Genomic DNA, 26,114 nt, shown 5'->3' with positions numbered 1-26,114 from the left:
TTTACCAAAAGTTTAGAGTTCTAGATCTGATCTTTATTGCCTGAACCTAAATTATTTATCTGATTTAATATTTCATAATTTCCTGAGAAATTCCCTAGGCTTAACTCTTTTGATTTTCTGAATTTACAACACTTTCATTTAAATATTTGCATTGCTTTTTCATTAATTTAATTAACTTGTTTAGCGTAATAACAAAACTCTATAATCTATTGTGTTCGATCTTGAGTCTCTGTGAGTTCGACCCCTAAGTACTGCAGTGATCTCTTGTTTGAGAGAGTAGCTCTAGGGATTAATTTGAGCCTATCACAAAACACTAGAAATAATGAAAAATCTATTTGATATATGTATTATAACAATTTTATTTCATAAATTTAGCTGTGAACCGGTTATTTACATCATACACCTAATCAAACCATTACAACAAAATCTATTGAGTCAATCCCACTTACATAATAAGCAAGAGAGTCTTAACCTTACTTGCAGTATGGTCAAAGACTGGCTAATTTCTTCACAGCATCAATCAATCTGAATAAATCACAACATTCTTGTTTCTTGATTTCATTTGCCAGCGATTAGTGGCTTGATCACATATTATGTTTCTTACAATGTTGCGGATAATCCCTTTTTTCAGTTTCAAGCCGCGAGTTGCAGAGACCCGCAAGCATCAGAAGCATGCTTGCCTTCTCTAAAAACCAAGTTTCCTCTCACAAATGTCGAAACCACTTTGCCTGATAATCTTCTTCCCAGATAAGCCGAGATACTCTGTATATAAAGTCACCACAAGCAAAGCAAACACATAACATAAAAGATTAGACAACATTCAGGGTTTCAACATTAGCTCTAAATTGGTATTTTTCTTGTAAATACTGTCTACGCACAGGATGTTTGAAGTGTATTGGATGTTCTTCATCTAGCTCGAATTCGGCTTCAGGTTCCCACACTACAAGATCTGCCTGTTTTCCAACTGTAATCGCTCCCTGTAATTAAATCATACACAATTCCACCAATACTTATAATGCTGCGATCAATAGAGAATATTGAATCTGTAGTTCTTATATAGAGAATAAGGCAGGCACCTTAGAGTGTAGACCAGCGAGTTTGGAAGGCCTATCGCTCCACCAAGAAGCTACCTGCTCGAGCGTCACTACATACTTTTTCCCGTAAGACCATGTTACTGGAAGAACAAACTGCAATTGGCTCCAACCATATACAAAACTCCATGAGTTATTTGTGCTCTCATTACATATTACCGGCTTCATCATTACTAAGAATATCAGTATGTACAACATTTGATAATGAAGACACTGTTAAGACTCCTAACGAACCTGTAAAGACGATATCCCACCCCATGCTTTTAAGAAGTTACCATCACTCAGGAGTTTGAGTTCAGGATTTGTAGGTGAATGATCAGAGCTCAACATATCAATGTCTCCTTTCTAAATCATAATTAAAACGTCAGAATCAAGGAACTGAGCACGCATAAGGTATAAAGGATTTCAAATGGAAATAAGTATACCATCATAGCTTCCCACAACTTTTCTCTGTTGGCTGCATCACGTATAGGAGGGGAGCATTTGAAACGAGTATCACCTTCTGGAATCTCTTCGGCTGAGAAAGCTAGATAATGTGGGCATGTTTCAACAGTAACACTGTCTCCCTTGCCTTTTGCTTCCTTTAATCCAACCAAATATTATGGTTTAAGCAATGAGGAACACCCAAATGATCATAGTGATATTAACTGCCAAAAATCGCAAATACCTTTATCAAATCCAAGGAAGAACTGGCATCAGATAAATGCACAATATGAACATGAGCTCCTTCTGCAGAACCACCAATCCGTGTGTTTTCAGTAACCGATAATAAGTTTCGGATTGCTCCCTCCTCCCTGATTTCTCAGATAAAGATTTGTTTAGTTTCAGGTACAATAACCATATATATAGGAAATTGTATAGAGTGAAAGAACTCAAAGTCTCACCATGAAGTTGGCCTGGTTTTTAAATAAGTCAGGTAAGAACGCGGATCATTTTCACTTCCATCTTCAATCTCCGATTCTTTCTCTATCTCAGCGTGAACAAGCAATGGTCTTCTATATTTAGCTAATACTGATAGTCCTTCCTGCAGAAACAAAAAGCCAATCAGCAATTCCGTAAATCATGAGAAAGAAGCATAAGACTAAAGAGAGAAAACCTTTATATGAGTGATGTTAGTCATTGGGAAATCGTTGATTCCTGAAGGACACATAAAGGACTGAAAAAAAAAGATTTAAGACAAGTCATGTTAGACACTTAAAACCTGAAAAGCAAGACACAGCTTCATAAGGATTCAAAGGACACATCATGATACCTACCTTGAGACCAAGAACTCCAGCATCTAAGAGAGACTCAAGAGCACTTGAGTTGAGTGCATTGTCAGGTACCAGACCTCCCCAGAACCCTAGAGAATACAAAGATTTACAGAACATGTATATTGTATTGACTCAACAGATGTGGTAAGGTGTGTTAGCAAAGAGTATTTACCAACATCAACATGTATTCTGTTTTTCGCAGCTTCAATCTGCAAAAGATGCACGCATTGCTCGATTTCAGATCAACCAAGGCTGTAAGAATAGTGTGGAGCTTACCAACTGGAAAACTAAAGTGGATGGCTTTACCTTGAGTTTCAAAGTTTCAGGAGATACAGTAGAAGGGCAACTGTTTAAGGGCATATCAACCAATGTAGTTATTCCCCCTGCCAGACAAAAGACAATATCAAGCAGCTAAGCGCGAAAAGACAAAACAGAACAGTCTCAGTAAGAGAAACATACCAGCAGCTGCAGCTTTCGTTCCAGAAGGAAACCCTTCCCATTCACTTCTTCCAGGATCATCAAGATGAGCATGCCTTTTACACCAACACAAGAAAAGTTCCATGAGAAAACTAGCCAAAAAACGAATCATAATATATGGTTTAAAAAAAGATAACATACACATCAATGAGACCAGGCATGAGTACAGCTTCTCCATAGTCAATCACTTTCACTCGACTCCTTTGACTCTTATGCCAATCAACTTCCTTCACAACCGACACAATAATGCCTCCATCCACCTCCACTGATTCAACAAATCACAACCAAAGAGTATGCTAACTAGATGTTTCCATAGAACTTCCAAAGCTTTGATCAACCACTAGAAACGTACCAGAGCCAGAGATAAGACCATCAGGAGTGACGATGCGTTTACTAGAGATCCAGTAATGATCGTGAGGAAGAAGACTACACTTCTTATTATTCCCCTGCGTTTCCTGCCATCATCAACAAACAAACTCATCGGAATCAGTTTTTTTGGCCCCTGTTAATCAATCAGATAACAGAGAAGTCGGTTTTGAGAAATCGAAACCTGGAAAGAGCGAGGGGAAGCGAAGAAGATGGATACAATAGCAGCGATGAGAGCTAGAAGAGGCAATAATCTCCATTGAAGCAGAGTCCTCTCCATCTCTTTCTCTCCCTATCTCTCTGGTCTGTGAAGACTGAGAGGTCTCTCTTATTGGTTAGAAGATTGGACCCACTTGGATTATGAAAACATTATTAAACCGAAAAGATTCCTTAAGATTCGGTTATCGAACGCTCTGGGACTCTTTAAAGACCATTCGATTGTGTCAATGATTCATAAGATGGACGGTTGTGGTGAGAGAGAGATATCGAGAGCAACTTGGAGTATGTCCAGATTCCTCCGTCATATGGTTGGTTGGTTCACTTGTGTGCGCATTCAAGTCCAACTAAAACTATTTTCTTAAAATATTTCTTTTAAAAAAAAAAATACTTTTTCTAGCTAGTGGCTCGTTGGTAGCATTAAAGCATTAAGCATGGGTCAGTGCTTGTGACTACGAGCTAGAGTGATCAGACACAATTACCAAACAAAACAAAATAAAAATTATGGATGTAACTAAATCTTAAGATACCAATTTAGAGCTAATGGTTAAAACGACCATGACATTCAAAACCACAGAGTTTGAACTGCTTAGAGTTAGACATGTCATTATTTTATGGGAAAAGATCAAGCCTCATCAGGATATCATAATCATTTGCTCGAATTCAATACCATGCATGTATATGGTTATTTTTCTTTCTCTTTTGGTTATTGATTTTTTTTATTTCCTTCAAAGATTTGATATTTTCTGGTTCTCCAGATTTTTGGATATGTTGGAGGTTCCTCTACATAAGATTCTACCATATTCTTACGAAAATTATGAGGTGATTTTTTTCAAAGACTTCCAAAATATGCATGTTCGTTCTTTTTTTCTTTTTTGTTTGTTGGAAAATATACTCAGATTTGTGTTCTAGGTTAGCAAAAAACTATCTTTATGTTTTGTGACTCTGATGGGAAAAATAATGGAAAAGAAATGAGTAATGAGGATTTATTATATTGACGATTACTCATCCTTAATTTTTGATCTTATGTTGAGAAATTTTGGGACTGGTTCGTGATACAATTGGTTTGCTCGTCTTTTAAATATCTAATATAATAAAGTAGGTTTATACCCTCTAAAAAAGTTTTATCTATATGTCACGTGCACAGCCATGCAGCAGTTATAAATAAAGAAGTAGCCGCTTGTGGCATCCAATTTTTTTAAAAAATAAGGGCATATAATTTAGTAATGTCATGTAGTTTATCCTTAATAAAAATATATAACTATGGAAATATGAGGTCATAAATTTTTCTTACAAGTTACAACGTTAGAAAAAAAAATGAATTTCTACAATCTAATTTTAAACATAGGCTTATTATTATATTAATCAATTAAAAAGAACCAGTTATATGACATACTCTATGTTTAGTTAAACAATTAGGATTACAAATTCATTTTTGATAGCTTTTTATTTCGTCGTTAAAAGCTTTCTCATCTTTTGATTCTATAGTAACACAGTGACAAATTTTTTCTTTCAACGACTTTTCACCAAATTGATTCTATCAAATTAAAACTAGTTTTTTATTTACTATCTCTATTTACTATATTTTTTAAATAATTGAAGTTATCAAATCATATTACAGTATTATGTTAATGTTTAAAAATTAATATTTTGTTTCAGTTTGTCTCTTTATTTATTTTTGTTATATGACACGGTGGTTAATTTTTACCAACGTTTTTATTTTGTATAATTTAAACATAGGCATTTTATTTTTGTTTGCTTCTTATAATTATTGACCTTCGCACGGCTCTGATCACGTGGCACTTCTGAATTTTTTAGTTTTTGTTTTCTCTCATGTTTAAGCTAATTATTAATAGACTGTAAATGGTTAATGGCCACAGAAATATATCTCGACTTTCCAAAGCAAAACCGACGGACTCTCACAGTTCTGTTTTCTCCTCTTTCCCGCCTCTCTCTCTTCCACACCCCTCTCCCCTTATCTGTTCAATTACCGCTACAAACCCTAATTAATCTCACCTCCGTTTTCATGGTGTTTCGTTGACCAACAACGGAGATCTTAAATCAATATTTCGTTTGTAAAAAGATTACGTTAACGTCATTAAAAATCGTAACAATCGTTTGGAAAATCGTGATAGTTCATGTATTTTTTTTATCAGCTATAAAATAGATTAAGTATTTTTCTGCCAACGAAAAAAGTTTATGTTTTTTTTCTGGCAAATATTAAATGAGTCATGTATTTTTTTTGTCTTTTTCCCTTTTTTGTTTCATCTTTCTAATTTAAAATATGAGAAACACACTCTTCTATTTTTTATTATTATCATCTAATTTAAAAATATATAAGTTTTTTCATATTTAATTTGTTTGTGACATATTGTCATGTAATTTTCTTTTAATTTAATTTGTGGTCTCTTTTTAATATTTTCTTACCTAATTGTTTTATATATTTTGTATTATATAATATTTTCTAATTTCAGTTACTCTCTCCTTACTGGTCTATTTGGTGTTTATTTTCTTAAAAATATAATATTTATTTTAATTAAACCTAAAATACAACATATTTAATTATATGCAATTATGCATTAATTCATACTTTAAATATATAATTTAGTACTAAATTGTAACAGAAATTACATAAATTGTGAATTGACTATTTGTTTTCTCCTTTCACTTTCAGTTAAGTACCCTAGCAATTATAATTATAACTCCTCTAACTTCCATCACTTATTATCCTATAAATTATCATTCTCACATCTTCCTCCATCATATCTCAAGTCCTAAATATTTTTTTGTTTTGTTTTTTGTTTTGTTTTAAATGTTCTTGCATTGGTTGAAAACTCAATGAAGATTATATTTTTACATTATATAATATTTTCTAATTTCAGTTCCTTACTGGTATATTTGGTATTTATTTTCTTAAACATATAATATTTATTTTTAATTGAACCTAAAATACAACATATTTAATCATATACATTAATTCATAATTTAAATATACACTTTAGTACTAAATTGTAACTGAAATTACATAAATTGTGAATTGACTATTTGTTTTTTCCATTCACTTTTAGTTAAATACCCAAGCAATTATAATTATAACTCCTCTAATTAATTTTTGAGAAATGTAACTTCCATCACTTCTTATCCTATAAATAATAATTCTCATGTACTGATCTATCATATCTCAAATCCTAAATATTTTTTTTTGTTTTTTTTGTTTTTAATGTTATTGAATTGGTTGAAAACTCAATAAAGAAAATATTGTAAGAGTTTAACAACATATTTTACATTGTTCTGCATTTTATTTCTTCTTGCTTTTATGTACTTCTTTCTTTACTTTAGATGTTAGATTATTTCTTACATATTCATATATATTTATTTGATTCTTAAAAATATGTAATGTTCTAACTTGTAAGGAAAGAAAATTTGGTAATATAATTATGAAATATCAAATCAATTTTTCTTAACTCTCTCTTACCTCTAACAAAATTGTAATACATTTTTTAAGAATACTCATCATTATATTTAGTTACTGGTTAAACATATAATTACAGAAATATCATTAAGCTATATTTATTTAATTCAAATATGTACTTCAAAAGGATTTCTCTATATAAAAACAATATAATATTCTATTTTCTATCTAACTTTTATTATAAAGATGAAACAATTATAACTAAATCTAGCAATATAAATTAAAATACCGCCAATAGAAAAAAGAGACTTAAAAGTAAAATTAATCTTTGGGAATTGTACTTTAAAGTTTTGCTTGCACTTCATATGATTTTATAGAGAATAATTGCGTTTCTCTCATTTAATACTTTAAGGTTATGTGTTAACTTATATGAACAACTTTAATTAGTATTTGAATATCATAGTTAATTTTCATTTTATCATTTTGCTTTTTAACCTCAAATCCCCAGAGAAAGTAATGAAAATTATTATCAAAGTTAAATAATAATAAAACAAAGAAAATCAAGAGATATGTATGTGTGATTATATTTAAATTAGTTATATATTATGAATTTATATGATTTTTAAAAAAAATGTAAATTTTCTAAAGACATTTAGATTTAGATTTTTTTGCTTTCTATGATTATTAAATAAAATTAAATTATAACATAATTTATTATATATATATAACAATTTGCGCATGCGCGGGATATAACCTAGTACTCAATTGTTTTCTAGGTTAATTATTTGACGCATAAATTTGCTTATGTAATCACTTGTTTCCAAACATTATTTATACTGACTTTGTAATTTCAATTTGACATCAATGAAATTATTTGCCATAAAAGACAGTAATTGCTAATGAATTAATTAAATTAAAATAAATATAAATACAAATTAACAATGAATGTGATGGTCACACCTTGATAAAAAAAAATTGCTCCATTATTTCCCTTTTAATATATACAAAATGTTAGTTGTAAGTTTATCTTTGATTTAGAAGATAGTTGATTGATCTTTTTCATTTTTTCTATTTTTTGATATTTCTCTATATAAATTGGTAGGTTTCCTTTTATTCTATATTATGTGTTTATTTTGGAATTCAAATACACTTTGAACTTGCCATCATCATTTTAACAAGTATGGATATCTAAATTTTTAATATTGCATACCTTGTACAAATATTTCATTTAAAAGTTATTGATATTGCTCCTTTATATGAGTGATGTTTGTCATTGGGAAATCGTTGATTCCTGACATAAGTTAGTGATATTTGTTACATATTATGTAAGAATTACATTACCTCTATTTCAAATATAAAATATTTTAGAGATTTTACCTTTTTCCATTATATAGGATGTTATACAATTTTTATGCAAATTATAAATTGTTTTTTTTGTATTTTGTGATCATTAGTATTAACAGTCTTTTAAAACAAAAGTTTATTGATAACTTGTAAAAGAAAATAATATATTTCTTAATACAAAAGAAAATCTAATTATTCAAGACACCTTTGGACTATTGTCCATAATAGTTTCCAGAAAATCAAGGAATTTAAATCATAAGTTATATATATCTGCTAAAGAGTTGGTTAAGAAAAAGGTTTGTGCTCAGTCAAAACCTAATTGCCTACCTCTTTTGTACATTTTATTAATTTTAAAGAGGTGTTATTGGATGGTGACTTTTAATTGATTTCATTAGATTACAATTTGCAGGTGTCTTTTTTGGATTTTGATGAATTCAAAACATATAGATTTGTTGAACTTTATTAGCATTTAATAATTAATATAGATTTTTAAGTAAAATTTATTTAAAATAAAATAATTGCATCATATACTTCTTCCAGTTTTAAAATCTTTTATTGTTGGACTCATAAAAACGTTTTGTGGTTTTATGTGTATCAGTGTATGCTTGATGATTTTTTTAGGTGCATTTGAAATGACTATGAGATTGATTTGCTATATGAGGATTTTTAGTACATCTATTTATTTAATATTTTTAAAAAGTATAGTGTAGATTGAAAAAAACTCCTCAAAGATAAGAGTAAATAAAGTTGGAGAATTTCATTTGAAAATTGAAAATATGTATAAATATATAGATTGGAGACATTCAGATCTTAAAATAAAATTGGAGATGAATTATGATATAAATGAAAGATATGATGTAAAATTCGTAAATAAATAGAGTGTTTTCTCAGAGATATTTGGAATATGTAATGTAATATGGATATATATATATATATATATCATCTATCATGAACTTAAGTATTTGTTATTTTATTAAATACATGCAGTAAATAATCTAATCTACTTACGATTAATTGATATATGTCCAACATTATTTTTTTCCAGCTAGACTGTCAATAATTGTGTAATTCCTATAATTACCAACATGTAGAATACTGATTTCTGCTTGTTATGAAGAAAATCACAATAATGCTTGTTATGATAAGAAAAACAAAATCTAACGTCCTCCATCGATACTTTAAATTATTGTTTATAAATAAAAACTGAAGTACATAAATTAATATATCTATGATCCATTAAACCATCAAAATAATTCATCATGAGAATTCTTATAGGACCAATGGAAATTTTTTATAATATCTATTTTATTATTGCTATATTTTTTTTTTGATAAAAAAAATAATCAGCTCATATGAGCCTATTGGGAAGAAAATAATCTACAAACAAAGCATGAGAGTGTTTCTTCCTAGCATAGTGCACTGGATGTTTTTGGACTTCTTTGCAGAACTTGTTTACCTTCTCAAAAAATTTAGCTTGGACTTTCATGGCGGATTTCTAGTGACAGTGACGACGATGGTGTATGTGAGAGAAGAAAGAGACATCCCTCTTATATAAACAAATTTTCTTCTTCTCTACTCGTAAATGACAAGTTAACCCTTTTAAAAAAATATTGGTACAATTAGTAACTTAGTAAACATTTATTATCTACCTTGTAATTCATTTCATATTTTAGTGTTTAATTTTGTCTGATATATTTAGATATATGAATTCAAATAATAATTTTGACATATAAATGATAAATTACATGTATATTATGATTTGTAACTGAAAAATTTTAGAATTACATTTTCTAAATATATGTAACATATGTATATCAGTATAATTTAAAACCTACATAAATAATATTTTTTTTTAAATAACATCCTTTTGGATTTCATAGATTAAATACATTAAAGTATGAATTTAATATTTATTAACTAAGATAAAAGTGTTATTTATTTTATATAAATTTAATATTTCAATTATATATAATTTATGCCCCACCCAAGTTAAGTTTCTGGATCCGCCACTGCATGAGACGGATATGTACGCGCTAGGCGTGCTATTATTGTTATTATAATATCTAATTGTTATAATATTGTAGACGTAAGACGAAATGTTAGATGACTTTCATGTGTTTTTTTTCTTGACTTTTCATTTTTTTCTCTCTCGAGCATCTCTTCCAACGAAGAGTTCGCTCTAGCCGTCAACAAACTTCAATCTCTGTTTGCCCTCTCCGGTGGCCGGCGCTCCTCGCCTCTGCCGTGAGAGGGTACCTTAGTATCTCTTTTGCTGTTTTAGTTTGTTTCAAGTTTGTGGGTTAGTTGTTTAAGTAGCTGTTTGGCCTTGGTTTGGGGAATTCCTTGGTTTGCTTCGAGTTCCGATTTAGGTTTGTGGATGCGGTTGGAAGGGTCAATTTACAGAGAAGATGCTAGCAATTCCGGATCTGGTAGATCCACGGTATGGCTTAAAGAATAAGGTATCTTCTTAGCTTGGTCCTTCCCTTGTGTTCTTTCGTTCATGTGATGTTCGATTTGAAGCCGTCAGTGTTGTGTGGCTTTGATTGCGTTATCCACCCAGCCTTTGCCTTCCTATCACCCTTGTTTTATCTCGTCCAACCTTTGATTCCCATAAGGCTCGTTCCCTTTCTAAGCTTAGGTTCCGTTTGTTGATTGAAGAAATGCTAGTCTCGGTTGTCTGCAGTTGGTGATCTTCTCATTGTTGGGTTTATTCGAGAGGTTAGACGTTGCTCCTTGTCTTGCTTTGCAGATTTGTTCAGATCAGCGTTTTGAAGACTTCTATCTAGACGTTATGGGACGATGTAGTCGTCGTCGTATCCAGAAGCGTACTTGAGTCTTGTTTGCCGGATTATGAAGTTCTTGGTTCTTGTTTCGAGAGATTGGCTCTCATCTTGATAGGAGAAGGTGGTTGTTATTGTCGGATTGGCCGTGGGCATCCTTGGTAAAACTCAGCTACAAGTGCTTCAGAAGAAGAAACCTTGCGTTTTTATTTCGTAAAAGCTAAGCCTAGTTTGCCTTTGTTTTTAGTTCTTGGGTTCGTCCTCTTTCCAAGTTAAAATTGTTTGCTTTGTAGTTTGTTTCTTTGTTGGTTTCACTTATGTTTCCAGAGATTTCTACTCGTCCGCTGATTTTGTTTCCCTCTTTTGGACATTAGACTCCGGAGAAATTTTGTATTCCGTCGGCTTAAACTTGTAATTCACTATGTATTCCACCTTGTTTATCAATATTAACAGATGACAAAAAAAAAGATGACTTTCATGTGTCTCCTGAGTCCTGAAGATATAAATCTAAGACGACCTTGAGTATTCAAAACAGAAAGAAGTTCAATCATTGGGTCCACACAGTATTCGATGTCACGAAAGGCCCTTTTCATGTCTGATATGATCATTGACATTTATAAAAAAATTCAACGCATCTCGATATAAAATAGCTGCCATATTTTGAAATTTCTATTAGTCAAACTCACATTTCATCCTTATCTGAAATATCCAAAATGACTTGAGTTCCTCGAAATGTCTATGCCTTGGGGTTAATAAAGTATTTTGAGTGGTTACTGTATAATTTTTGTTTATCAACTATGACAAATCAAGTTTTTGGGTTTTTCCTATGACAAAATGGTTTCAGACACAACGGTATACCGTTTACCAATACGATCGATTGTGGTGTTGTAGTCACTAGTAGTAAAGTCGTAAAGATCAATGTCCACTAGATCGGTAAAATCTAGTATTTTATAAGTAGTAAAAGTCAATGTGTCTCATTTAATTAGTGTTACGTCTCTCCAAAACTTGTCAAGCATTTACGTCGTAAAGCTTCTGTCTAGGCAGATAAAGATCTGGTAAACACTAACACGTTGCGTAGAGTTTATCCCGGAAATCAAATATCTTGTTTGTTTCTTCTGTAAATATATAGTTTTGACGAAATGGTATTCATATGTCACGTGTTGGCTAACATCAACAAATTTATTCCAAAAAAGTCACATACAATCGATATTTTTTTCTGAATGAGGAAACTTTCAAATCTTTACTTTTTTTTTTGTCACACCTCAAATCTTTACTCTATACTATTAAACTGTACTACGGCACTAAATACCATAAGTACTCCAGATAACTACAATGAGACCAACTGACCAAGAGTACAAATTACACAAACCCAAATCCAAAAAGTCATAAACTTTGACGGACAAAAAAAAACAATAAATGAAGATGAATAAAGACAATCAAACCGTTCCTTTCTCACGAAAGCTTTCAACTTTCCCAATTCACAGCTGTCATTATTACTCAAAGCTTCATGCCTTTATCAATCCTCAAATGTAACTTCTTCTTCTACCATAAAATTGCAATTCTTCTTCTGCCATAACTTACATTTATCGAATTACTAAACATTGATAGTTTGACACCAAAATTGTTATCAAATTAATTTTAAACCTATGCTAACACATAGTACACGCTTCATTAATACGTATACGTGACGAGACCAAAAGTACAAAAAGTCCAAAGTACAAAACCCAAATCCCAAAAAGTCAGAAACATTGACAAAAAAAATAATAATAAAAAAAGATCAAACCTTTGCCTCGAAAGCTTTCAACTTTCCTTTTCAACAACTGTCTTCATTACCTCTTTAATCAATTCCCAATTATGACATCAAACCTCACGCTTACCCTCTTCGTCTTCGTCTTCTTCCTCTTCCTCTGCCATGGAAGCTCTTCTCTTTCTTCTTACCCTTTTGGAACTCATCCTTCTAAGCTCTGTTTCAGCCGTTGATTTCGTCTTCAACGGCTTCAATGACTCTTCATCTGTTATCTCCCTCTTCGGGATCGCCACAATCGAATCCAAAATCCTAACTTTAACCAACCAAACATCGTTTGAGACCGGTCGTGCTCTGTACAGCAAAATCATCCGGACAAAAGATCCAGTCACTTCCTCTGTTTTACCTTTCTCCACTTCCTTCATCTTCGCCATGGCTCCTTACAAGAACACGCTTCCTGGTCACGGAATCGTCTTCCTCTTCGCACCCACCACTGGAATCAACGGGTCTAGCTCTGCTCAACACTTGGGTCTGTTCAATTTGACTAACAATGGTAACCCTAGTAACCACATCTTTGGAGTTGAGTTTGACGTTTTCGCTAATCAAGAATTCAGCGACATCGATGCTAATCATGTCGGCATCGATGTTAACTCGCTTCATTCGATGTATGCTAACACATCTGGGTATTGGTCTGACGATGGAGTGTTTAAGCCGTTGAAGCTTAACGATGGAAGAAACTATCAAGTTTGGATTGATTACAGAGACTTTGTGGTTAACGTTACTATGCAAGTCGCTGGTAAGATTCGACCTAAGGCTCCTTTGCTTAGTACGCCTTTGAATCTTTCTGGCGTTGTGGAAGATGAGATGTTTGTTGGATTCACTGCAGCTACAGGGAGATTGGTTCAGAGTCATAAGATTTTAGCTTGGAGTTTTAGTAACTCTAATTTCTCCTTGAGTGATAGTTTGGTGACTTCTGGTTTGCCTTCGTTTGTTTTACCAAAGGACTCGATTCTTAAAGCGAAATGGTTTGTTTCTGTATTGGCGTTGTTCTGTTTCTTGATCGTTTCTTTGTTTGGTTTGGTGTTGTTTGGTGTGGTGAGAAAGAGATTAGAGAAGGCGAGGAAGAGAGCGTTGATGGAGGATTGGGAAATGGAGTATTGGCCTCATCGGATTCCGTATGAGGAGATTGAGTCTGGTACAAAGGGTTTTGATGAGAAGAATGTGATTGGGATTGGTGGGAATGGGAAAGTGTATAAAGGTTTGTTACAAGGAGGTGTTGTGGAAGTTGCGGTTAAGCGGATTTCGCAGGAGAGTAGCGATGGGATGAGAGAGTTTGTAGCTGAGATCTCGAGTCTTGGGAGGTTGAAGCACCGTAATTTAGTTTCTTTAACAGGTTGGTGCAAGAAAGAAAAAGGTAGTTTCATGTTGGTCTATGATTACATGGAGAATGGAAGTTTAGACAGATGGATCTTCGAAAACGATGATAAGAAAACTATACTTAGTTGCGAAGAGAGGATCCGGATTTTGAAAGGTGTGGCGTCAGGGATACTTTATTTGCATGAAGGATGGGAATCTAAGGTTTTACATAGAGATATTAAAGCTAGCAACGTGTTGCTTGACAGAGATATGATACCGAGGCTTAGTGATTTCGGGTTAGCTCGGGTTCATGGACACGAGCAAGCGGTTAGGACCACTAGGGTGGTTGGTACGGCTGGCTATTTGTCTCCTGAGGTGGTTAAGACAGGGCGTGCATCGACTCAAACAGATGTTTTTGCTTATGGGATACTTGTTCTTGAAGTTATGTGTGGGAGAAGACCTATTGAAGAAGGGAAGAAACCGTTAATGGATTGGGTTTGGGGATTAATGGAAAAAGGTGAGATCCTAAATGGGCTTGATCCAAGGATGATGATGACAGAAGCCCTGAATCATGCCATTGATGAAGCAGAGAGAGTTTTGCAGCTTGGTTTGCTTTGTGCACATCCTGATCCGGCTAAGAGACCGTCGATGAGACAAGTGGTTCAAGTGTTTGAAGGTGACAAAGCTGAGATCTTTGAAGCGGAAAGTAGTGAAGATGTTGAGTCATGGATGCTGAGGAAGATGGGATCTCGTGGGAGCTCACGAGAGTTTTGGTATGGAAGCTCGTCCCATCCGACGATGGAGCAGATCAGACTTCAGTCCTTGTCTGTATCTATTTCTTCTTGGAACAGCTCAATTTTAGACGGGAGGTGATGTATGAATGAATAATGGCTTAAGGAACCTTAAAAAAATAGCCTATTAAAAAATGTAGTTATATTTTTTTATGGCTTTACTTTGTTTGTTGTTGAGTACATATAAGGTTTTGTAAACTCACGTCATTAATCAATATACATCTGTTTTTTGGGTTTTTTTTTTGGGGAAAGATGCCAAAAAAAACCCAAAGTTATTTTTATTTGGATGTTTAATATCCAATGGTTTTAAATTGGAATAAAAATATATAAAATAATAAAAACGTGTCATTTAAAACCCAAAATAATAAATGTTGTTATTTTCATATTCACGATTTTTTTACAAAATCAAAATTCCAATTTTACCCTGGTTATTTAATTAATTATTAATTTTTAAAACAAAAATTCACGGTTTTCTGTTAACCATGTCAAACTAGAAATTAACCCGGTTATCTCTCTTCTTCTTTCTCCTCTCTCTAATTGTCGTTGCTCCTCCTCTTATTCATCTCCACCGCCTCAAAAAATATTTTGCTCAAGACAAAGTAACAATCTGTTTCTCTCTTCTCGATCTCCTCTCATCTCCCCTCCCTACGAACTCCTTCTTCCAATCGGTCTCATCTCTCTCCTCTCATACCCATCTCTCTCCCACAAATCTGCTTTCTTCTACGAAGCTTTCAACGCCGACATCGCCGTCAACAATACCGCAGCCAAAAACACAAGAATCTGCCAAGAACCATAAACATAAACACAAGAATAGTTTCTGTGTTGATGTGTCTAGGTTTATTACAAGGAGTTGAAACTGACCCGAGTTTGAATCGAATGAAACTGTTGAAACTTACCGTTCGTTGTTGCTTTGAATCTAACTCCGGCTTTGTGGAGATCTGAGACTGATGGGATTGCAAGCTCTTCTACAAGAGGAGGCTTTTCGATATCCAGATCCAAAACAGATGTTGCTGTTGTTGCTGCCTCGTGTTCTTGTCTTGTGAAGAGATAATCAGCTGAAAGCCATGAAGCCAGGAAGATTTGATATGATTCTCCACTGGAATTTCAAGATTAGATCCACAGTTTGAGACGCGAAAACCCATTTGAATTGATGCTTAATCTCTCTCAGAAACATGATTGCTCTGTTTCCGCCATTGTCGTTTACTCTGTTTTCTTCGTCTTCTTCTTCCTCGAGTTCTTCTTCGATTCTCGGAAATACAAAAAATCTAAGATATGATTACACTCATGAAACTGTGCCTTTAAAATCTCATCATCTTCACCGATCAATCTGATCAAAGACAGCATCTCTTCAATCAACGGCGGTGGTGGGTTTTCGAATCAATCATGGTTTTTGGGTATGATCCGATTAGAGAGGAGAAAGAAGAGAGATAACCGGGTTAATTTCTGGTTGACTTGGTTAACAGAAAACCGAGAATTTTTATATTAAAAATTGATAATTAATTAGATAACCAGGATAAAATTGGAATTTTTATTTTGTTAAAAAATCGTGGGTATGAAAATAATAATACTTATTATTTTGGGTTTTAAATGACACGTTTTTATTATTTGATGTATTTTTATTCTAGTTCAAAACCATTGGGTATTAAACGTCCAAATAAAAATAACTTCGGGTTTTTTTTGGCATTTTTCCCTTTTTTTTTGGTGAAATTAGTTTTCAATTCTTTTATATATTCAATATGTTAATAAATAATTTTCGAATCAAAAGTTGAAAAATATTTAAGAGGAAATTTATTTATTTATTTAGGGTGTGGTTACTGTAAAACATTTTTACTGAAATAATAGACCTCTGTTTGGTGCTATGCTATCGGATTAAAAAATTCGAATCAAGCTAATATTATTATCGGATTCAAAATTTCAAACTAAGGTGATCTACATGAAAATGACTAATTTAAGCTTCATAAATCCGTCACAATTATTACTCAAAAACCATTAAACACATATAATAATAAACAAAGATTCAACGTATACATTCCGCATATAAAAAACCATTAAACACATATAATAATAAATTAGTTTTCACGCATAACCAATATGAGATCTATGGTAGTAGTGAATCAAAACATCTAAAGAGATTCGTCCTCGTCCAAAGAAATACAAACAATAATAATTTTGCTAATTTGAAAGTAAAATCAGAAACCATTTAAGCAAATAAATTTTCATATTATTGTTTGCAGATCTCTAGATATAATATATGATTTTATAATTTAATAAAAAAATAGCCATGAATTCAAAAGTATTCAAGTAAATGACTATCAAATTCAAACTATCCAAGTAAATGAGCGAGATACTTGTAAATTTTAGTTGAGAATTTTATCAAAATTTTGAATTCGGATGTTTAAAAAGTGTAATATGAACTCAAGTGCATAAATTGTGTATTCGAATTTATGGTTATTTGTTAAATAAAGTGATAAAGAAAAAAAAAAGGTTTGAGCAAATAGTTGTACTAATACACAAAGCAAAATGGACTAACAAAGTATGAAAAAATAATGAGTGAATCCGAGAGACCTTATGAGAGGAAATTCTATCTGTTAATAAAGCTGTTAATTTTTGTTTATGTTGAGACCATGTTCACATTAATGCATGGGATGTACTAAACCGTGATTATATATATGTTGATGAGGAATGTTGGCGTGAGAGAAAAATCTCTTTGAGATTATGATATTTAATTTTTGGGTATTTCTATCTGTTATGGGATTTTTTATCTGTCAAAATTTTTAGAGAATTTTTTTACTTGACACACAGTAAAATATTATAATATTAATAAAAACTAAAAAAAGCTCTATGTTTATTATGTAAAAATTAGATGTTGTTTCTTACTAAAACCAGAGTAGATATTAGTTAATGTCAAAGTATCAAATAAGTTTTTTTTTAATTATTATTTTGTGGTTGAAGATTGTTAATGATGTTTATTAATTAGAGTTTAATTTAATTTAGCTAAATCTTGGGTTAATTATCCCAAATAAACCACTCTTCTTCAGAATAATCTAGAAAAGGTCGACACTGTCTGTCACTCGAAGTCCTCCATGGAAGTCCAAAAACACCCAGTCCAGTATGCTAGGAAGAAAGTGGGAGAGTGAGTGGTGGATCTAGAAACTTAATTTGGATGGAGCACAAAATATATATAATTGAAATATTAAATTTATATAAAAATAAATAACATTTTTCTCTTAATTAATAAATATTAAATTCATATTTTAATGTATGAATTAATAAATATGAAATTCATACTTTAATGTATGAAAAACTTAGAAGTAAGTGATTCATAAATAGAAATATAAGGTTGTAAGAGAAAAAAAAGTAAATATAGGCTTATATTCTGACATGGTTTTATATACTAAAAAAACCATTTGACATGATCTAATTTGCATATTAGTACAAAACATACAGTATAATGCATATGGATGCCAGATAGGTAAAAGAAAAAAAAAGCATTTTAATTTTTGGAAAGAGCATAAAGTTATGGTCTTGAATCTTATAATGTTTTAAAGGTTGTATTTCAGATAAAAAGACAAACTAAACGACACAAAGATTCGATGTTGCCCGGTTCTATAAAGTTCTCTATTTTTTTTTGGAGTGTCAAAATCTAACTTAAGAACGTGATTCCTTATTTGTTTCGACTGTCATATTCTGAATGACACTGCCCCGTAAGTTTAGCAAAAGAGTTTTGTTCATTACATTCTAATTATTATGATTATCTAAAAAAGATTAGGGTTCAAACAACGCAAAAGTGCCATCACTTTCACTCATCAGCAGCACCATCACTAGTTAATAAAATCCCACAAAATATAATTGCCTTTCTTAGTTTATATCTTAAATCCTAGTCAATACGGAGTCATTATCCAATTTAATGGTAACTCTAACCTTCATTAAAGTGCCGTTTTCAGAGCCCACGAGCATAATATAACGGATATAAATGCTCTTTTGTCTTGTTTCTCCCTCGATTTTAGAGATTCTCTCGAGTTTCTGACACGCGCGTTTGTCGCACGTGTCTTGTAACCTACACGTCTCTATTTCGTGGACGCTCCGTTCACCTAATCTCTACCGTTAGATCAGAGCCATCAATCAATCGAACGGTCAATACCTTAAGGAGCATGTATTATTAGTACGACGAGACACATATCGTTATCTCTTTTATTATTTTTGGTAATATCATTATTATTATCTCTCCATTAACACAGTTTCGTTTCGTCACTGTCTTTGAAAACTTAAAGAAACGAAAAAGAGAAATAAAAAGATGAAGTAATTTTTGAAAAAAGATTCTAAGTAAAGAAACCGTTAGCCGGCGATGAGAAGGCAGCGGCCATCGGTAGCAACCACCGCGTCGTCACCGTCGCTTGAGGTGTATAATATCATTCCGATTCATGATTTCTTAACGGAGCATCCGTCGCTGCGTTACCCGGAGGTTAGAGCGGCGGCGGCGGCGCTTAGAATAGTCGGAGACCTTCCGAAACCTCCGTTTGTTGATTTCACAACTCGCATGGACTTGATGGACTGGCTTGGTCTTCTATTTGGTTTTCAAATCGACAACGTCCGGAACCAGCGAGAGAATCTCGTCCTCCACTTGGCTAACTCTCAAATGCGGCTTCAACCGCCGCCGCTTCATCCCGACGGTCTCGATCCCACTGTTCTCCGTCGATTTCGTAAAAAGCTTCTCCGGAACTACACGAATTGGTGTTCCTTCCTCGGAGTGAGGTGCCACGTCACCAGCCCTACCCAGAGCCGTCATCAAACCAACGTCGTCCTTAATCTCCGCCGTGAGCTTCTCTATGTTGCTCTGTATCTATTGATTTGGGGAGAATCTGCGAATCTCAGGTTCATGCCTGAGTGTCTGTGTTACATTTTCCACCACATGGCTATGGAGCTCAACAAAGTCCTCGACGGAGAGTTTGATGATATGACCGGAATGCCTTACTGGCCTTCCTTCTCCGGTGATTGTGCCTTCCTCAAGAGTGTGGTCATGCCGATTTATAAGACGGTTAAGACGGAGGTTGAGAGTAGCAACAATGGGACGAAGCCACACTCTGCTTGGAGAAACTACGACGACATCAATGAGTACTTTTGGAGTAAGAGAGCGTTGAAGAGCCTTAAATGGCCTCTTGATTACTCCAGTAATTTCTTCGATACGACACCTAAAAGCAGTAGAGTGGGGAAGACTGGTTTTGTCGAGCAAAGATCATTTTGGAATGTCTATAGAAGCTTTGATCGGTTATGGATTCTATTGCTTCTCTACTTGCAGGCAGCTATTATTGTGGCTACCAGTGATGTTCAGTTTCCTTGGCAAGATCGTGATGTAGAGGTCTAGAAACGTTTCCTTCGTTTTGTTAATCTATATACCATATAAGAGTGTTGAGTTGTGTTTGTTGGTATATATATAAAGACATTATCTGTTCTTCTACTTGCAGGTTGCATTGTTGACTGTTTTCATCACCTGGGCGGGCTTGAGGTTGCTCCAATCTGTGCTCGATGCTAGTACTCAGTACAGTTTGGTGAGCAAAGAAACTGCCTGGCTTTTCATCAGATTGATTTTGAAGTTCGTGGTGGCTGTGGCATGGACAGTTTTGTTTTCGGTCTTCTACGCAAGGATTTGGAGCCAGAAAAATAAGGATGGTAGGTGGTCTGATGCTGCAAACGATAGGATTTTCGTGTTTCTCAAGGTAGTATTCGTGTATGTTATGCCTGAGTTATTGGCTCTTGTTCTCTTTATTGTTCCTTGGGTAAGAAACTGGATCGAGGAGCTGAATCTGGGAGTTGTATACTTTCTGACATGGTGGTTCTATAGCAAGACTTTTGTTGGTCGTGGGATGAGGGAAGGCCTGGTGGACAATTTCAAGTATACAGTCTTTTGGATTGTTGTATTGGCCTCTAAATTCATATTCAGTTACTACTTACAAATTAGGCCTCTTATTGCTCCGACCAGGGCACTACTGAACCTTAAGAATGCGACCTACAATTGGCATGAGTTTTTTGGCAGCACTCACAGGATAGCAGTAGGGATGCTCTGGCTCCCTGTGATTTTGGTTTACCTGATGGATTTGCAAATTTGGTACTCGATCTACTCATCCCTTGTAGGTGCAACAATTGGTCTGTTTTCTCACTTGGGGGAGATCCGGAATATTGATCAGCTGAGACTTAGATTTCAGTTTTTCTCAAGTGCTATGCAGTTTAACCTTAAACCTGAAGAACATCTTCTGAGCCCTAAAGCAACAATGCTTAAGAAGGCTCGTGATGCTATACACCGGCTGAAATTGCGGTATGGAATTGGTCAGCCTTTCAACAAGATCGAATCCAGTCAAGTTGAAGCAACTTGGTTTGCCCTGATTTGGAATGAGATAATCCTCACATTTAGGGAGGAAGACCTTATCAGTGACAGGGAGGTTGAGCTACTAGAGTTGCCGCCTAATTGTTGGAATATTCGGGTTATCCGTTGGCCGTGTTTCCTCCTTTGCAATGAGCTCCTACTTGCGCTAAGTCAGGCAAACGAGCTATGTGACGCTCCTGATCGCTGGCTTTGGTCGAAAATCTGTACTAGTGAGTACAGGCGTTGTGCTGTTATAGAAGCTTTTGATAGCATCAAATTTGTGATTCTCAAAATTGTTAAAAATGGGACAGAGGAAGAATCCATACTGAACAGGTTGTTTATGGAGATTGATGAAAATGTGGAAAACGAAAAGATAACTGATGTATATAAGTTGACAGTACTTCTCCGGATTCATGAAAAGCTGATATCACTTCTTGAGCGTCTGATGGACCCAGAAAAGAATGTATTCAGGATCGTGAATATACTGCAAGCTCTGTATGAACTCTGTGCATGGGAATTTCCAAGAATTAGGAGGAGCACTCCGCAGTTAAGGCAGCTTGGCTTGGCGCCCATTAGTTTTGATGCAGACAGTGAATTGCTCTTTGTCAATGCCATTAATCTCCCTCCTCTTGATGATGTTGTCTTTTATAGGCAGATTCGGCGGGTCCATACAGTTCTTACTTCTAGAGATCCAATGCATAATGTGCCAAAGAATCTTGAGGCCAGAGAGCGTCTTGCTTTCTTTAGCAACTCTCTCTTTATGAACATGCCCCAGGCTCCCAGTGTAGAAAAGATGATGGCTTTCAGCGTGTTGACTCCTTACTATGACGAAGAAGTGATGTATCGACAAGAAATGCTCCGAGCTGAGAATGAGGATGGAATATCCACCCTATTCTACCTTCAAAGAATCTATGAGGATGAATGGGTGAATTTTGTGGAGCGGATGCGTAGAGAGGGAGCAGAGAATGAGAATGATATTTGGTCGAAGAAGGTTAGAGATCTTCGCCTCTGGGCTTCATATAGGGGACAGACGTTATCCAGAACAGTGCGAGGGATGATGTATTATTATAGTGCCTTGAAGAAGCTTGCCTTTCTTGATTCTGCTTCTGAAATGGACATCAGGATGGGAACTCAGATTGCTCCTGAGGCACCCCGTTCTTACTACACAAATGATGGTGGGGATAACACACTGCAGCCAACACCTTCTCAGGAAATCAGCAGAATGGCTAGTGGTATAACCCATTTGCTTAAAGGGTCCGAGTATGGGAGTGCAATGATGAAATTCACATATGTTGTGGCATGCCAAGTTTATGGACAGCATAAAGCAAGGGGGGACCATAGAGCTGAGGAGATTCTGTTCCTGATGAAAAATCATGAGGCTCTCCGTATTGCCTATATTGATGAGGTCATCTTGGGAAGGGAGGTCGAGTACTACTCGGTTCTTGTGAAATTTGATCAACAACTTCAAAGAGAGGTGGAGGTCTATCGTATCAGACTACCAGGCCCCTTGAAGCTTGGCGAGGGAAAACCAGAAAACCAAAACCATGCTCTAATCTTTACACGAGGAGATGCGATTCAGACCATTGATATGAATCAAGATAACCATTTTGAGGAGGCTCTTAAGATGAGGAACTTGTTGGAATCGTTCAAGACTACCTATGGCATAAGGAAGCCCACTATTCTTGGAGTCCGTGAGAAAGTTTTCACTGGTTCGGTATCTTCACTCGCATGGTTCATGTCTGCTCAGGAAACAAGTTTTGTAACCTTAGGACAGCGTGTTCTTGCCAACCCACTGAAAGTGAGGATGCATTATGGTCATCCGGATGTATTTGATCGGTTTTGGTTTTTGCCTCGGGGTGGAATTAGCAAGGCCTCAAGAGTTATAAATATCAGTGAGGATATATTTGCTGGATTCAATTGTACTTTAAGAGGTGGGAACGTGACACACCATGAATACATTCAGGTAGGCAAAGGAAGGGATGTGGGTTTGAATCAGATCTCTATGTTTGAAGCCAAGGTAGCGAGTGGTAATGGTGAGCAAGCATTGAGCAGAGATGTATACAGGTTAGGTCACAGGCTGGACTTTTTTAGAATGCTCTCTTTCTTCTACACAACGATTGGCTACTACTTCAACACAATGTTGATAATATTTACAGTTTATGCATTCTTGTGGGGTCGGCTTTATCTAGCACTTAGTGGTGTTGAGAAAATAGCAAAGGATAGGAGTAACAGCAATGAAGCTCTTGCTGCAATCTTGAATCAACAATTTATTATTCAGCTAGGACTTTTCACTGCACTTCCTATGATTCTTGAAAATTCACTGGAGCGTGGGTTTCTTCCAGCGATTTGGGACTTCATAACAATGCAGCTGCAACTTGCATCGTTTTTCTACACGTTTTCCATGGGAACTCGAACCCATTACTTTGGCCGGACAATACTCCATGGTGGAGCCAAGTATCGTGCAACTGGAAGAGGGTTCGTGGTGGAGCATAAGAAATTTGCTGAGAACTATAGATTGTATGCTCGAACTCATTTTATCAAGGCTATTGAGCTCGCTATTATTCTGTTGGTATATGCGGCTTATAGCCCGTTGGCTAAGAGTTCGCTTGTTTACATACTGATGACGATTTCAAGCTGGTTCCTTATTACATCTTGGATCATTTCTCCATTTCTGTTTAACCCGTCTGGTTTCGACTGGCTCAAAACAGTGTACGATTTTGACGATTTCATTGCGTGGCTATGGTCTAGAGGCGGTTTGTTTACGAAAGCAGATCAGAGTTGGTTTACGTGGTGGAATGAGGAACAAGAGCATCTGAAAACAACCGGAGTGTGGGGGAAACTGCTTGAGATTATACTTGATCTTCGCTTCTTCTTTTTCCAGTACAGTATTGTGTACCATCTTCGTATCGCAGAGAAGCGGACCAGTATTGGTGTATACTTGATTTCTTGGGGATGCATCATCGGAATTGCGGCGATATACATCACAACAATCTATGCTCAGAAGAAATATTCTGTCAAGGAGCATATTAAATACCGATTCATTCAGTTCTTAGTAATCGTCCTCACGGTTCTTGTGGTCGTGCTGATGCTGCAGTTCACAAAACTTACAGTTGTTGATTTGTTGATTAGTCTCTTGGCTTTTGTTCCCACAGGCTGGGGATTGATTTCCATAGCTCAAGTACTGAAACCGTTTCTGTTATCAACAGTGGTTTGGGACACAGTAATCTCCGTTGCTCGCCTTTACGACCTCTTCTTTGGGTTGATAGTTATGGCTCCAGTTGCATTGCTTTCATGGTTGCCCGGTTTTCAGAATATGCAAACACGGATTTTGTTCAATGAAGCTTTTAGCAGAGGGTTACAGATCTCTATCATTCTGGCTGGCAAAAAATCAACTTGAAGCAAATATTGGTATGGATCAAATCTTCATTATATGTTACTGGTTACTCTTAAGTACATCCATTAGTAAGATTGAATTCATTATTCTTATTTGCAGGGTTCTTAATTTTGTTGAAGATTAATTGGTCTGGCAAGGTTTGAGACATTATAGGAGCTATAAGTCGAAGATATCATTCTCTCTGGCAAAAGAATTCACTTGAAGTAGCCAGGTTTGATATCCTCCTCCACTTTTTTGCGGCGCTGCACCAGCTTACGGTAGCCAGGCTAGGGTGTTTGCATTTTGAAGTTGACCTTGGTTAGGCGTGTTTGTAAACGTAAGTATGAATCTATGATCTATCTTTTCGCTTTTTTTCCTCAAGAGACCATACAATTAATGGATGATTCCGTCACACTGCAGGGTTCTTGATTTGGTGAGAGATTAAAATTTAGGGGCTATAAAAATGACGGTATGCTTCAGACTGCACCATTTGTTTCGGTCTTGTACAGATCTGACTCTTGCTTTAAACACTCTTTTGCACATATTTTTTCCTTGTGGAGATCTATTTATGTCATTCACTTTTTTTCTTTTCTTTAAAGATTCTCAAATCGTTTGTCGTGTTTTGATTCAGATTTATTGCTTAATCCACGAGAATTATTTCTACGGTAATCTCTCATGATTATTACAAAGCATTGTGTAAACTAGAGGGGCAATCTCTAGTGCAACTCCACTAAACCGGAAGAGTTTTACCGAGGCAGCCAGCTCTAGTGCATCTCCACTTGACTCAGAAAACTCCACTCTTCACTCTGATTTGAATTTGTCAACATATATGATCTATAAGAAAGCGTTTTACCAGAGCAAATCGTTGACGGCCTCTTGAATGGAAGCCATTTAGAAAAACCACACGACACACAGAGTGCACAAACACCTATGATTGGGTTACCGCCATGGTTTTTGCCTTTTCGTTATTGCTCAGAATCCAAGTTTTAATGCCAGAATACTTGGTCAATGGATTATATTATGTGATCTGTCAATATTGGCGAATTAAAGTTCATACCCTAGCACCATACAATTTGAAAAATTAAACTGAGTTTAGGTTGCTATGGTAAAAAAACAAAGCAAAGATAATCACGCTACAAAATTGAGGCTTTCACTCATGCCTGATCCATTGTTATGCTTCCCACGTTTATGTTTCCCTCCTCCAATTCATTCCACATGATAACCAATAACCTTGAATCCTGTCCTTAAGCTGCAATTCTAATGCTCGCAACGATGGCACATTCTCTTTTCTGTTTGAAAACATGATTTTATCGTAATTTTACCAAGGTTCGTTTGTTAGGCTAACAAAAAAAAAAAAAAGTGTGGACAGTTGTACTTACGTGAGCAGTGATAAAATGTCTACTTGGAGAGTGCACAAAAACTTGAATCCTCGGGAACTTTTGTGTAGCCTCTCGAAGAGAATATCATAGTCTGGCCGGAGGGCATACTTGAGATTCCGCTCAATGGAGTATAATGCATTGAGATCATCATGCGGTTCCATCTCATTGCGTGGG

General features: G+C 35.0%; 3 protein-coding genes across 4 annotated transcripts; 2 read left to right on the top strand and 1 right to left on the bottom strand.

The window, feature by feature from the left end:
- On the bottom strand, positions 342 to 3,532 carry LOC104716289 (allantoinase). Its single transcript, XM_010433682.2, has 15 exons — positions 3,372 to 3,532; positions 3,174 to 3,276; positions 2,963 to 3,086; positions 2,804 to 2,877; positions 2,651 to 2,727; positions 2,517 to 2,553; positions 2,348 to 2,433; positions 2,188 to 2,247; positions 1,976 to 2,115; positions 1,759 to 1,885; positions 1,517 to 1,672; positions 1,326 to 1,436; positions 1,077 to 1,187; positions 879 to 977; positions 342 to 762 (listed from the first exon to the last, which is right to left on the bottom strand). Exons 1-15 carry the CDS (start codon positions 3,465 to 3,467, stop codon positions 634 to 636), a joined length of 1,530 nt encoding a protein of 509 aa, XP_010431984.1. The 5' UTR covers positions 3,468 to 3,532; the 3' UTR covers positions 342 to 633.
- Positions 12,561 to 15,067, top strand: LOC104716272 (L-type lectin-domain containing receptor kinase VII.1-like). The gene has a single exon (XM_010433667.2). It carries the CDS (start codon positions 12,852 to 12,854, stop codon positions 14,910 to 14,912), a length of 2,061 nt encoding a protein of 686 aa, XP_010431969.1. The 5' UTR covers positions 12,561 to 12,851; the 3' UTR covers positions 14,913 to 15,067.
- On the top strand, positions 19,074 to 25,230 carry LOC104716257 (callose synthase 11). 2 transcript variants are annotated; one of them, XM_010433659.2, is made up of 5 exons: positions 19,074 to 20,186; positions 20,293 to 24,596; positions 24,682 to 24,898; positions 24,982 to 25,030; positions 25,193 to 25,230. In XM_010433659.2, the coding sequence occupies exons 1-2, from the start codon at positions 19,176 to 19,178 to the stop codon at positions 24,583 to 24,585; spliced, it is 5,304 nt and encodes a 1,767-aa protein (XP_010431961.1). In that variant the 5' UTR covers positions 19,074 to 19,175; the 3' UTR covers positions 24,586 to 24,596; positions 24,682 to 24,898; positions 24,982 to 25,030; positions 25,193 to 25,230. The 2 variants fall into 2 exon arrangements, with proteins under 2 accessions (XP_010431961.1, XP_010431954.1); XM_010433652.2 differs by having other exon boundaries at positions 24,982 to 25,205.

Source organism: Camelina sativa, chromosome 2 (assembly GCF_000633955.1).
Source record: "Camelina sativa cultivar DH55 chromosome 2, Cs, whole genome shotgun sequence".
NCBI lineage: Eukaryota > Viridiplantae > Streptophyta > Magnoliopsida > Brassicales > Brassicaceae > Camelina > Camelina sativa.
This window is presented reverse-complemented; position numbering and strand designations above follow the sequence as displayed.